Here is a 13,910-nt window from a genome sequence, read left to right on the forward strand (position 1 = left end):
ATTTTAATTATTTGTATTAAATATTATTAATTTGTATTAAATTGACACATTTAACGATAGGACGAATTTTCTCTGAATATCATTGTCTTTTTTATTGTATATGACAAAATATCGAGGCTTTCGGGTCGAAATTGATTGGTATAAAATTTCATGCATTAAATTTGGTGAAATTAGAATAGAAATGACTCATAAGCGTTAAGTATGCGTAAGTGTCTTATGCTTACATATGGCCCTTTAAACAATGTGACTTTGTCCTAAGGATTTCTCTCGTAAAATTAATTTCATAAAAATTTGATAAAATAACAAAATAATTAGATATTCCTACTTAAACATCTCACCCTGTATTATAAAATATAGCATAACACAGTAAAAATTTCAACCTAGAAAAGGCATAACACAGACCTGACGTATCCCTCCGGTACAGGCTCGTCCTTCAGCATCCGCATGGAATGATGAAGCCTCTGCTTCTTCGCCTCCGGAGAATTGCTATCAGGTGGAGACAAGGATCTCTTGTTGAGATTAAGATTCGCAGCTAACGAGGCCAAAGGATTTTCATCTCTGGTTGGAGGTAGAAAATTGGTCGGAGGTAAACCTGGAGCAAACATCAGCCCTGGTCCGCCAGTGTACATGCCGCCATGCTGCAGGAAAGGTGGCAGGGCTTGGTTCATCAGGGCTATCTGTTGATTCATAGCAGCCATTACAGCAGGGTTAGGAAAATGGAATCCGTGACTAAGGTCGAGTTCGAAGCTGGTGGGAACCGGGGATTGTTGGACACTGGTTGGCATACTCGGCTGAGACAACTGGCCATTCTCGTTGTTATCCATCACCGAATTGTTTCCATCGTCCCTCGATATCTCACTCGGTTCTCTCTTAACATTGGGAACGTTCTGAACTCCCACATCCGAGCCACATCTCGTTGGCTCGATTTTCACCTCTTTCACTTGGGTCTGTTGGCTAATTTGACCCAGAGTCTGCTGCATCTGACGTTGCATTTGATTCTGGAAATTCTGAATATTCTGAGCCATTTGAGCGTTCTGCGCCATAAAATCGTGCTTCTGCGATAATTGCGCCAGATAGTCGTGTTGCATCTGACTAGGCGCCTGACTGGTTAGATCGTGCTGCTGTTGACTAAGAATGGCGCCTGTAGAATGTTTCGCTATGTGTGCCACCAGTCGGTCCAGTTCGGAGAATGCTTGATTACAGGCGTTACAGTGGTAATGGTTTTTGCGTTTTAATTTGCAGAAAGGCCTGCTACAACTCTGCTCTGGTCCATACAGGGTATGCGGCGACGCTGAAGACGTGGATGGAAGAACCGGCGACTCTGCAATGGAAAAGTTTAGCGTAAATACAGGTGCGAGTTTTGAAAAATGCGGAAGGCGAAAAGCGACGACTGATTTACTATTTACTGATTACTAATCGAACACAATTCAAGGCAAGAAAATTAGTCGTCGAAAGAGACACGAACCTTGGTGCACGGAAGTTCGCATGGATAGCACGACGCCCGGAAGTGCGGGTTCACTCGGCGGTCCACTGACCGGATAATAGGTGCCAGCCGCCCTCACCACTAGCAACAATCAACCAAACAACCAACACTTCAAATATACCTCCCACTATAATTACAACCACCTTGTACAATAGATACATCAAACGCAACAAGAAAATATAATGTACATGAAAACAAAAATAGGATAATATAAATAAAGGATAAAATAAAGGATAATTGGGAAATGTATTGTAATCCTTTCGAGAGCAGCCTAAATGAATTGAAGGGCTCATAACTAAAACGAGCCTTGTGTATGGTTTATATTCTTCAGGGGAGCAAAAGTACAGTTTATTTTCTTTTAATATTAATATTAACCGATTAATTTTAATTCATCGGTACTGTGCATAAAATGTCCCAGCTGCTACTTCGAGATATCCGAAGAAACAAAAGTTTTACATCTTAATGTTTAGTTATTATTCCATAACAGTCCGTGTACTACAATTTTATTTAAAACAGCAAAGACACGGGGAACTTCAAAAAAGAAAAAATTCCAGATGAGACATTTTAACACTTTAACTTTAAAGAAAGGATTTTTTATAATATCGAGCCCACTATGTTCTGAGTCCAGCTTCTCACTATTAGAATGCAATATTAGAAAAAAATTGATATGATTGAAAAATTTGACAATAATCGTCTCTTTACGAGTGGACTGCGAATTTTTATACACTTATGGGAAATTTAAAGGTGTACAAATTAAAAATGCATAAAATGCAGATAAGATGCAAGAATATATAAAGTATTCAAAACATGATATCTATCATAATATTCAATAAACAAAACATTTATCTATCCAAATTGCATTTCTTTAATTGGATTAAATAAAAATACGAATTTGCATAAATACTTGCAGTCTAATGATTAGCTTAACAATTTATAGTGACATCGAAAGGATTAAGGAGTGCTGACGTGTGTCGTAATATACGCTGGAGTGCGTGTACGTGCAAAAGACATGCATTGATTGGATAACTGTCTCGGTAAACATCTCAAGTAACTACCAAACAAAACTCATCTATAAAACAGTACTATACAGGTGCACTGGTTCGTGTCCATGTTGAAAGTTACACTTACCGGTGGTCTTATTAACATCCGGGCTGGGGATTTCAGATTCCTTTTCGTCCATAATTGATCTGTTCTCCATGTCGCTGGCCAAGCTTTCCTCAGGTTTCTCGATTAATTCAGCCGGATTCTTTACTTGAATCCTCGGCTTCGTTTCTTGTACCATAGGTTGAATTTGCGTCTGACATTCTTGGTTCGACGAGCATTCAGGTCGATCGTCGTGACTACTGTGCTGTTTCTCGTGCATCGCCATCGTCGAGTATCTGACGAAGGAGTAGCCGCAGTTCGGCCTGGTACAGTGAAAATGCCGATTAACGCGATTACTGTGACAGCCAGCCAGTCGACAATCTACCATCTTATCGAAGAAGGCAAAGCCGGGCGGTATGTCGACGTTATCGTGAAAGTCTTTGCTATGCATGAGTAGCTGGTCGGGTCTATCGGTGGAGAAATGACACCTCAGCTGCGAGCAGTGATGGTGTCTCGTTGATCTGAGAACACAAGCCGGATCTGGGCAACCGTCTGGATTGTAGGTGGAGAATCCTTCTGGTTCGCCAAGACTGTTCGAAGGTGAGATACTTCCTTCTCTCTCTTCGATCATAGGATTGGGTGTCAGACTAGGTGTCTGAGGTTTGGGTAGCTTGAAACTGGTGAAGATCGCTTGTGGAGAGTCGTGAGTATGAGTAGCTGGGTCGCCGCCGGACCAAATTTCGATAACCCTATTTTTTGGAGGCCTGCCTCTCTTCCGCCTGAACATCGCGTCGATATTAGTCAAGTGCGTTAACGTAACATCAGAGGATAGAGCGTGAGAAGAACAAGAGAGATTTAACTGTCGACTATATTCATGAATCTTATAATGTTGCAGTCGACGGAAGGGTTTGTCAGTCGAAAGGATTACTTCGCGACAGTTCTCCCAATTACAATGATAATGTTTCTCTTTATCAGCATATGGACAACTGTCGTCGCAGCCACCTTCCTCGAAGAAGGCATCGGTGATGCGCTCTTGAGTCTCGTGCTCTCTCAAATGTTCCCTGACTTCGCGAGGATCCTTCAGAGCTGTACCACAGCGATCTAATCCGCAGTGATGATGCTCCCTGCCTATGTGACAGGGACAGTCGGCTGTCGCAGGTACCAGATACGCAAGTTCTGTGGCAGTAAGCTGCTGACTTTGTTGTTGCTGCTGATGCTGATGATCCACCGTCACAGTGGAACTTCCACTAGCAGTGACCGTGGTTGTTGGCGCGGTGAGATCCATCGCTAGGTCGCTACCACTCTGAAAGGAATCATCCAAAGAATAATACGACGGCGAGCCTCTATCCTCGTTCGAGCTTTCGCCGTTAAGACTCAAGGAGAGACTCTGCGTGCTGAGATCATCCGGTGGCCATGATCCTGGCGGTCGAATACCGCCAACAGCGTTGATCTGCTTGTACTTTCTGTAAGCCAATTCCGTTTCATGACGCTCGTGTTTTCGTTTATGAGAAAACAGCTGACCGGATGAATGGAGAACGTAGCTGCAATGAGGTCGTATGCAATGGATGTGATTGCAGACGCGTGAGAAACGACATTGCTCGAAGGGACACGCCTCGGACTTCATGAATTTCTTGAACCCGTCGCGGGATAATTGCTCGTCTTTGATGTGGTACGATTTGTGCTTGTCTGTAAGAAGAAGACGGAGAAAGGAACTTATTAAAGAAACCAGTTAAGGACTTTGGGCTAGATCGGTACTAGGTGTATTAGGTGCATTAGGTGTTAGGTAGATCGGAAAGTTCTGTCGTTTTTGATCTTTGAAAGGATAGAAATGAATTGTTTTAGTTGAAATGTCTATCAATCGTTTAATATAATATCTATTGTTAATTCATTTACTGATAATTCATTTACTTCGTTGTTGTAGAATTTGTTATTTTTCTTGTTGATATATTGTCCCCTCGGTCTCGTTTAAAGCACGAAACAATTCTCGTGTTAGAAAGTAGGTCACTGTACACTTTAATTATCTAGGAACTCTGGAACCCTCGGAACGAAGTTGTCATACATACATGTATCAGCAAAATCTGGCGACAAAACTTTTCGATCAGCCTAAACGGTTAACTGTATAGAGATATCGGCAAGCAAACAGAAATCGCTAATATTGTCACGGCAAACACAACGAATAATCTAGGAAAGAGAGGACTATAATTTCTAATTTTAAGGGAGAACTGCGAGTAGTTCTTTACCCATGTCAGCCTTGTTCTTGAAGGTGAACCGGCAACCTGGTCGGCGACAATGGAAGTGCGTGGTCCGCTGGCCAACGAAGGGACAGTGATCGGTAGCACAGCTCTCGGTAGCGCGAAATCTCTGGAAACCTTCTTGTATGATAGCCGAGTCCTTGCGATGGTAGTTGGCGTGCATCTGCACGTCCGATGTCGATATGTAAACTTTATCGCAATTTTCGTGGATACAGTGGTAGTGTGTCTGTTTTCTATTGTGGGGGCAAGCACGACCCGGATGCCTCTCCGAGCAATCATCCGTCGGCGAATACCTCATGAACCCGTGCTGCAAAGATTCGTCCCTCTTTTTGTGCCACTTGAAATGCCTGATCATTTCCTCCTTTTTCACAAAGACCCTACCACTGCAGTCCAGACAGTGAAAATGCTCTCGGCAACCGAGCTCCTTACAATACGAGCTACCGCATTCTTGACCCGACGTGTACCGCCTCACGTATCGGGAGTAATCGATTATCGGTTGTGACACAGAGCTTTTCGAGCTACCGATCAAGGTGTCCGCAACCGGAGACATGCTTTGTCTCAATAATGCTGAAATCAGAAACCAAAGAGACGAGGTGAGGATTACTCTCGGGCTGAGGATTTACGGGATGATGATCAGCAGGATCGAATGTACGGAACTTTTTCTTTTATATTATAGGGAATTTCAGTTTGAACTGGCAAGTTAATTCTTGAATTTTCGATAGTAGATTCGAGTGGTATCGTCTGCTGTTAATAAAGAATCGGATGGTTGGTAAAGAAGCGTTCTGTAGTTCATGAAGAGCTTCACTGTGCGCGCTTGATTTACCGACCCTATCTGCGACAGCCTAATGTGGTTAGTAAGAAGTAGACTTTGTCATTGACGTAGACGTTTAAAGTGTAATTACACGAAGAAATTGATGGATATTACAGAAAAGAAATTTGTCTTTCATTAAATGTCAGCAGCAATTAACGGTGACATGATTAATATTTAAACGATCAACCGTAACGTTTAAGAAATCATAAATATGTCCATGACTTTTAAAAAACCTTTGGTAATGATACTGTAGTATCTCAGATATGAGTTATAGTATAGCCTTTCAAAACCAAATGGACAGAAGTGAAATAAAAACGAGTTTCGTTGCAGGTCCTACAACTTCAAGTCATTAAATTATCAATTTGCAACAGCTTGTTTATGATTGACTTATTCTAGTTAATCAATTACAGGTCCTTATAGGATACTATAACGTTTTGCCGAATTTTCAATGAATTTCAAAAAATATTATCGATATAGGGATGCAATATGGCATCGTGTAATTCATATTGAGAACTTGCCATTATTAGGAGTCCTGAAGCACGGAGTTACTTTGTACATCAAATATACTTGCCAATTATTTTTAATTGGGTATTTTGATTTCCAAAGCTTGACGACTTTTCTCCCTATTATTTTGAATTTCATTTTCGAGACAAGATTCGCTACATTTTATTCTGAATCGAACTATCAGCGATTTATGATTGCAACACGTCATTGTAGTTTTATCTGACTACCTCCAAAGTAACATAAGTCCATAGACCCTAGGACACCTTTTGATATTTAATTTAAAATACTCTTCGCTATTTGGTAATACACCAAATAAATTAAAATTTGTTAGAATTTTCCAACAAACGTGAATGTGTTATAGTCGATCTAAAAATATACTAATCGCTATGCCACATCATGTCTACAAGACCGACATACTTCTGAATCTCTAACAAGGTTCTCTAGTTCCATAGCAGTCTCGTCATGACGCGTTAGAAGTTTCCAGGATGTTTGTCGTGTTCATACGGTTTAAGTGACAATAACACGCTCTTCCCAAGAATTTCGCGAATAGCCGCGAAATATATGTATAACCACCAGGAGAATATATGGCAAAGACCCCACCTCTGTTAGCCGGAAACCATGGTCCACGTTCGGCGTGCCCTACCAAAGGCTTGGTTGATTCCAAGAAATTCCTACTTGTCGACTGTGCACGTTTGAATGCGTTCAGAAACGAGTTTAAAAATTGTCGAATATTTCTCTTAGGGGTTCCCCCCATCGGACCCTTTGGTGGGGATAGGTACCAGCGAAGTTTTATGCGCACGTGTGTACGCGAAAGAGAAGAAGGGTTCCCCGTGTGGCAGGGAAACGAAAGAAAAAGGAACAACGAGAAAAGAGACGAAATGGTAAAGGTTGCGAGGGAGAGGCGAACCATTATACATACTTCCCATACTTTCATATTACGTTCTCTCAAATGCACGAAGCTTCTGCATCGATCTCGTTTTTTCGTGAATGAAATCAGCAGCGCACGAAACTACGATTACGGAATCGAAGTCCAGAAAATTTATCCCATAGGAGGATTGCGGAAGAAGAATGCGATAAGTGAGTTACAAAGTTGCCTTTGTATTTGATTTCGGAATTAAGTATGTTCATCCTCTTCAAAATTATCAAAATATTAGTGATAATAGTATTAAAATAACTTCGTCAACTAGATTTAAGAGATATTTTGACACACAGACATTTTTCGAGACATTTATTGATCCGAAAGATGGTTTTCGCTGCCAATTATGGTATATTAAAATTCTTCCACGGACTTCACATTTAACAAATTAAATGAAGAATTCGTGAAGCTGTGATTACAGAATTAGGATTCTAAAAGTGGCATCATACTGCGATTTTCTCGCGAATAAGATGAGCATATCCTTCTTTAACGGGGTTAGGCCGAAGACAGCACGTGCTCAAATTACGAAATTTACATTTCGCTCTGGATGCTTAAATTAATTATCCAGTTTAGCTGAACCGGGAACGTTGATGCATATTGTTGCGTAACATTCGGTTTGGACTGTTAATCTATCCTCCGGTGCAGTAATTATGTAACACAGCTGCGTGTTTTGTGTAGCTCGTTAGAGCACCTTCTGACTACTACTAGCCGTCGAGGAAACTCTTATTCGCGCGAATTTGCAGCCAACATCCACCATGTAACTCATTACGTGTGAGAAAGATGCAAACATACTAACGTTGGGGGTCAAGGCTCCTCTTATCGAGTTGTTATTAATTAAGAATAAACGCATAGTATGGTGAGCGCTACCGAGAGTGTCCATGATTCTTCTTTAATATCCGGGAATGTTAGACATTTTGTTGATGTCTAATTATGCGTACCGTGTCGCAGGAAGCGTGCCAAAACGGCTGCTAGGCATCGAAGGGAACCTGGCCTTGGATCTTGTTAAAAGATACAATGATGTATATTCGATCGTAAATTTGATCAAACAATTGAGTATTTGCATTGGGAAATGTTAAACTCGAGAGAAAACGTTAATAAAGTAGGCAAAAAAATTGATCTTACAAATCTCTTTATCACGGTATAAGATGGTCGAATTTTTTGAATAATCGAACAAGTATAATATATTATATAAGAATTATTTTGTAAACATTAATATTAAACGGGAACTAAAATTTCTAAATGAACATTGAACAATCTCCATTACTGTCTTTCGTTTATTCTTAAAAAACATTTAAGGATCATTTTTATGATTATGTTGATAACAATATGAATATGCATAGACATCCGCAGTCTATTTATTTATCATTCTTATCGTTCAATTTTCCAAATACTCAAGATCACTGATCCTTCTTACAAATATAGAAAAGCCATATTTCGTCAATTCCTGATGTAAAAGTTGCGTTGGAAACTAGTGCCGAGGCGATTAAAAACTGTTTCAGGTTTAAGACGGAAGGGAGTGGCAGTGGCGTTCATACAGTGGGACAAAAATGCTGACAACAGTGCGCAGCGAAATGAAGAATACGAGAAACGTGACGGGACTTAAGGGTCAAATCTTAAAAAATATGAGAAATTCACGGAACGACACGCGCAATCGGGATCCCCCTTTTTCTACCCCTTTGCACGAATATCCAGCAGCTTTCAAAGGCTGAACCCTTTTATTCGTAGTTCTTGAAACTCGTATAGGCTGGAGGGGAGAGGTCGATCCGGCTGTGGATGAAAAACCCCGGGCCCTGATCGGGGAGTTTAAAATTTTCAAAAAGCCCAATCCTGAAAAGAAGGCCCCGTATTTCAGCGCGCAGGCTCTCTCCTCCTTTTTTATCATTTAATCCGCGCGCTGAATAACCCTTTATACGCGTCCCGTGATCTGGTGAGCTGAAAATCCTCGACCCGAGCACGATCTTCAACCAAATCTACGCGACATACCTTCGAACAGGCTTATACGTGACGGAAATAAACAATTTTTCAAATATTATGACATAAGTTTTATCCTCACAGCCAAGCAAATTTCATTTTTATTTAATTCATCATCAATTATCATGATTATCTTCCCGGTCGATACGTTCCTGGCTTCCGAAACTTTTTGCAACTCACTTCTTTCGTATTACTCACAAACTCTCATTAGCTGTAGTTTTAAGTAATAGGTATAGCGAGGAAGATAGATGTTAGACTCAATTTTTACCAAATTATCTATAAATAAAGTTTGAATTTGTAAAAGAGAGCAGACATTTTTGTAATAAAAAGAATATTTTGTATAGAACATATAATATAAATTATAAAATATTCGAACATTTTTTTTTCTTCATGATAAACATTGCATAACAAATTTGTAGTTTTTATTTGTGGAACGTTTCTATAAAGAAAGAAGGGGGAGGGGGGCGTATTAACATAACCTACAAAATCGCGTGTTTGGATAATGCGTCAAGTGCCCGCTGCGTCGTAGTCCGTTCTGCGTGGCAGCCGCGGAGGGTCCATTGAACCTTTTCCTTCCTTTTTCTCTCTCGAGAGGTCCTAAATACCGACAAAAAAAATCCCAACGGGCAACCCCCCTCTCGGCTTCTTTACCCCTTTTTCGACGGCCCTCGTCACAACATTGTTTCCGGAAAAACGGCTCCGTTAAAGGAGTAACCGGCCAGATGCGATTTAATGAGCTAGAATAGAGATGCTGCGTCGATTTCACGGACCTCTGGGGAGGAGTGGTGCGGAAACGTGATCGATGGGAATATTTTGACGTTGCACGCCAATATTTCCGAAACTCCGAGAAAGGATCGCGTTAATCTTCCATCGATCTGTGTAGGAAACTTCCATCGATTCTTGAAAAGTGACCTTCTCTTTTCAAAATTATCGATAGGAAGATTCTTTTCGTTTCCACTGTCTCAAAAGGGTACAATATGTTATTCAACCCTAAGAAGAAAGAAGAAGAAAACTTTCGAAGCTCGCCAAAAGTTTCCTCGAACGCTATCAAACAACAATTTAATAAAATGTTGTTACCATCAATGTAATTATCAATAAAAATTCTCTTCTACTGGATAAATAACAAACGAGTTCGTGCTATCTGGTTCTAAAGGGAAGGAAGAAGAAATCTTTCGAAGTTCTTCAAAAGTTCCCTTAGAACAGTTGGTCCCGTCGAAATTATCAATAGGAATGACCTTCCTCCGAGTAAGCGTCAAAAGGGTATAAAAAATGCTTAGGTCTAAAAAGGAGAGAAAAGAAAATATACCAAGTTGTCTAAAAGTTTCTACGAAAGTACGCAAACCATGGTTTAGCGGAAAGTTGACCCGGAAAGGGTGCAACTAAAATGGCGCAGCGTCTGTATACAGCGCAATCATCAATCCGGTCGCAACCATGAAAATCGTGGCGCCAAGAGGGTCACGCAAAGCAAGCAGACGAAACGGGAAAGTCTCGGACGAAGGTGGAACAGAGGATAGAGATGGAGAATACAGTGAGAGGAAGAGACCAGCGGACACTAAACTATTCTAAGATCCCCTGCGAGAGAGTGTCGCGGACTTATTGTCTCTTAGCGAGCACGGCGGCGTTATTTCTGTCAAAATTACGTTATGGTCGCCATTCTGCTGTCCCGTTTCTCTCGGTGCTATCCGTTTAGCACCTTCTTTCATGCCGTACCAGCTCGTCCCTTCTTCTTCTGCTGCTTTCGAATCTTCTTCGTTGTTGGAAATCAAGTTTCGTTCGCGACCAGAATAAACGGCGGTTACACGCTGCCATTATAATTAACGCGATTCCTACTTTAGGGAAGAGACAGCAGCGCGGCACTTTCCAGAGGACTGGCGAGATTCTTGGACACGCTCCCTTTCCAACCGGCAATTTACGAGCTTCCCTTCATGTTCTGCCGATAGAATTATTCCCGCCTTTGTCTACTCGTTCCTCCTAATTATTACTAGCGAGCTGTACCGCGAGATTTATAGACAGTATTTATAGATCTGGGCGTTCTGATATCCGTGGATTCGCCAATCTTACAGGCTACGTAGATCGTGTGCGTTCATCCTCGAATATCATATATATTTTCTTCAGAGGCAACTTGAAAGCTTGATTGGTTAGAAATAAATCAGCCGCCTGTCAAAATTCCTCTATCTATCATCTGATTTGCTCATATATGTGGATACGAACAGAAGCGCATGATTTTCTAGAATTAGACTATGATTACAGCGGATGAGTGTTCTGGCTGTCATTCTGATGAACTCAATACGTCGAAGCAACTAAATATGCATATAGATTCTTACGAGTGTATGCACATCCGCCTTCAGATGTTTCATTCGTTGTTCAAAGTAATGGTAGTTAATAGTACGTAGTACTAGTTAGTAGTAATAGTTATGTATATGCATGTAACAATCATTAATGCTCTGAAGATGGAATTACTCGTTCGCCTGCTTGTCGAAATCCCTTCCTTCGTCCTCCAATCAATTCACAGTACGAACAGAAGCGCATAACTTCCAACGATTAAGGCGCAGTCACAGACTATACATATTGCTCCATTCTACAAAATTTTACGAGGCGTTAGAATTCGTGCAACGATCGCTGGCGCTCAGAAAACAAAGTTATCCAACGTCTGCGTGTCAAAATTCTTGCTCGCATTCTCCAACCTGTTCACGGTATGAACAGAGGCGGCGCGTGATTTCCAAGAATCAGGGCGTAAGGGACTCGTTACCTCGTTCGACGAAATTCTTCCCTTTCGTCGAGGTGTTGAAATTCGCGTAACAATCGTCGATGCTCCGAAAACGAGATTATTCATCAACGGCGATTATTAAGCGACTCGTGAGGCTTTCGTGAGGCGCAGCGTGCGTGAACGAACGCGCGCGCGTACAAACGGTCGTTAAAGCAATCGAGCCACGTGCTACGCGGCTCTCTCTTTTTTTCTCTCCCTGGTTCTCTCTTCCTCCCTCGGCGTGGCCGTTTCTAAAGGCACATTCATTAATGTCGCGTATAGCTGGTATCGTTTTACCCCTCCGGCGAGGCGCGGAATTTTTTTCCTCCATCTCTCCTTCTCCTTTCTTTTTTCATTTTAATCTAGCCTGCCTGCCCTCGGACGTATGGATTTTTCGGGCCACTGTTACGGACATACTACTTAGTGTCAACCGACCACCCCTCTTTCCGTACTCCTTTCTACGCGGCGCCCCCTTCTTTTCACGGAGTCGTGGGTCGACCAACCCCTTCCTCTCTTTCTCGCTCTACTGTTACTTATGGCGGCCGCGTTAAATTTAACGAGGGGAAACCTCTCCGTGGAATATTGGAGAACAATGATTTCCGAAATTATTGACCGAGCGGTCCGGTCGACTCGAGTTGGTTTTTTTCTTCAAAGCACACACACACGCAACTGCGATATGGAAATACTTCTTAACGCTGATTCAAGTGCACTGGACTGTGTATGAATTATGAAACATCGAGGACTTTCAGTTTAATCCCTGTGCAGGCAATCAATGCTACACGGTCGTCCAACAAGTGCACGAGTGTGCATGGCTAAACGTAATATCCAAGAATATGTAAAATATGCAAAGTACAATGCTCGTTACAATATTTGATAAGTGAGACAAATCTTTGCCTATGTCACACTTAATTATCTTCAGAAAACACTTGCATAAATCTCTAAAGTTAGTCACGCACTCGCTGATTACTAAAGATCAAATTTATACGATATATCGTCACTAGAAAATATCGAAGTTGTTGAAAGATATGAATAGCTTTAGATCTTCATGTATTTAATTAAATCAAGACTCGTATTTCTTACGTTTAAAATTCAGTAAATTAGAAGAAAAATCCATGGTTTATATTATACATTGTAAAAAGAAACGGAGAGTACATCTATCAAACTACGCGTACCTATTAGCGCGATATTCGAAGGGGTTCGTCACGCGCCCCTGGCGTTTAAAAATCCTGGCAAAGGATAAAGATTTTTCGTTTCAAAGGAAAGGCCACCCTTTTGCCGGTGTTTCCAGCGTTGCGAGGGTAAATTGAGTTCGAGCGAAAACACGCGTACTACTTATCGTCGCGACCCCCGAATTCACCCCCGGTTTCTACGCCGCCGCCCCAATCCGACTCTTACGTGGGACGCGCGTAAACTTTTCACGAAGGGTGAAGAGAGCGCGCGCGTAATATCGGCCATTCACGTGTGAGCGTATCCTCCTACCCCTTAGCACATATACACGCACACCCTGTCCCCCACCCTAGCTGCCAAAAATAAACAGAATCGAACCCTTTCTACAAATTCAAATAGCCAGAGGAGGGTGCCCTGTCTCCTCGCGCACCCCATTTGCTCGACTTTCGAAAAACTCGGCCTAGGAACCACGTAAAAAGAAGGATAAAGACGAGGAAAGAAAATAGCCACGGATCGACGATCCGCTGTCAAAACACGAAATCCGATGCCCGATCGTTCGCCATCACCCCGATTTTTCATTCAACAAATTTCCCAAAGCGGCAATAGGAAAGGGGTGACGAAATGGATCGGTAATAAAATAGTATCCGCGGTGAAATATCGAGCGATCGATTGAACGCTGTTTACGGAAACACGATAGCGTTGAACCGAGTCAATTTTCCAGGGGCGATGACGTAAATGATTAATCAGCTTTGGGGTAATTGGGGGAAGAGGCTGCGAATGAATACGTTCGTTTTTCTTTTCTTTTTTTTTTTTTTTTTTATCGCTGTTCTAGGTTTTAAGAGCAGTTTCTTGAGATACAATCCTTTCCCATAATATTGTTAAATATAATCTAACTTGTATACGAAGATATCATATTTTACCTGCTGTCTCGTAAACGAGTAATTTGTTTTTATTCCACATGATAATGTAGTTATATC

At 41.5% G+C, this 13,910-nt stretch overlaps 1 protein-coding gene across 5 annotated transcripts in view; it reads right to left on the bottom strand.

Annotated features, from left to right (window-relative positions):
- The window catches only part of LOC126922891 (uncharacterized), a 163,902-nt gene that overhangs the window by 4,827 nt on the left and 145,165 nt on the right, over positions 1–13,910 (bottom strand). For 3 of the 5 annotated variants that reach the window (XM_050735819.1, XM_050735817.1, XM_050735818.1), the window contains exons 7-10: positions 4,807–5,385; positions 2,612–4,252; positions 1,466–1,564; positions 403–1,321 (exon numbers count right to left, since the gene is read on the bottom strand). In XM_050735819.1, the coding sequence (XP_050591776.1) occupies positions 403–1,321; positions 1,466–1,564; positions 2,612–4,252; positions 4,807–5,385 (3,238 nt within the window). The remainder of the gene's footprint in view (positions 1–402; positions 1,322–1,465; positions 1,565–2,611; positions 4,253–4,806; positions 5,386–13,910) is intronic. The other 2 variants (XM_050735820.1, XM_050735821.1) reach the window with 2 other exon arrangements.

This window comes from Bombus affinis, chromosome 13 (assembly GCF_024516045.1).
Source record: "Bombus affinis isolate iyBomAffi1 chromosome 13, iyBomAffi1.2, whole genome shotgun sequence".
Lineage (NCBI taxonomy): Eukaryota > Metazoa > Arthropoda > Insecta > Hymenoptera > Apidae > Bombus > Bombus affinis.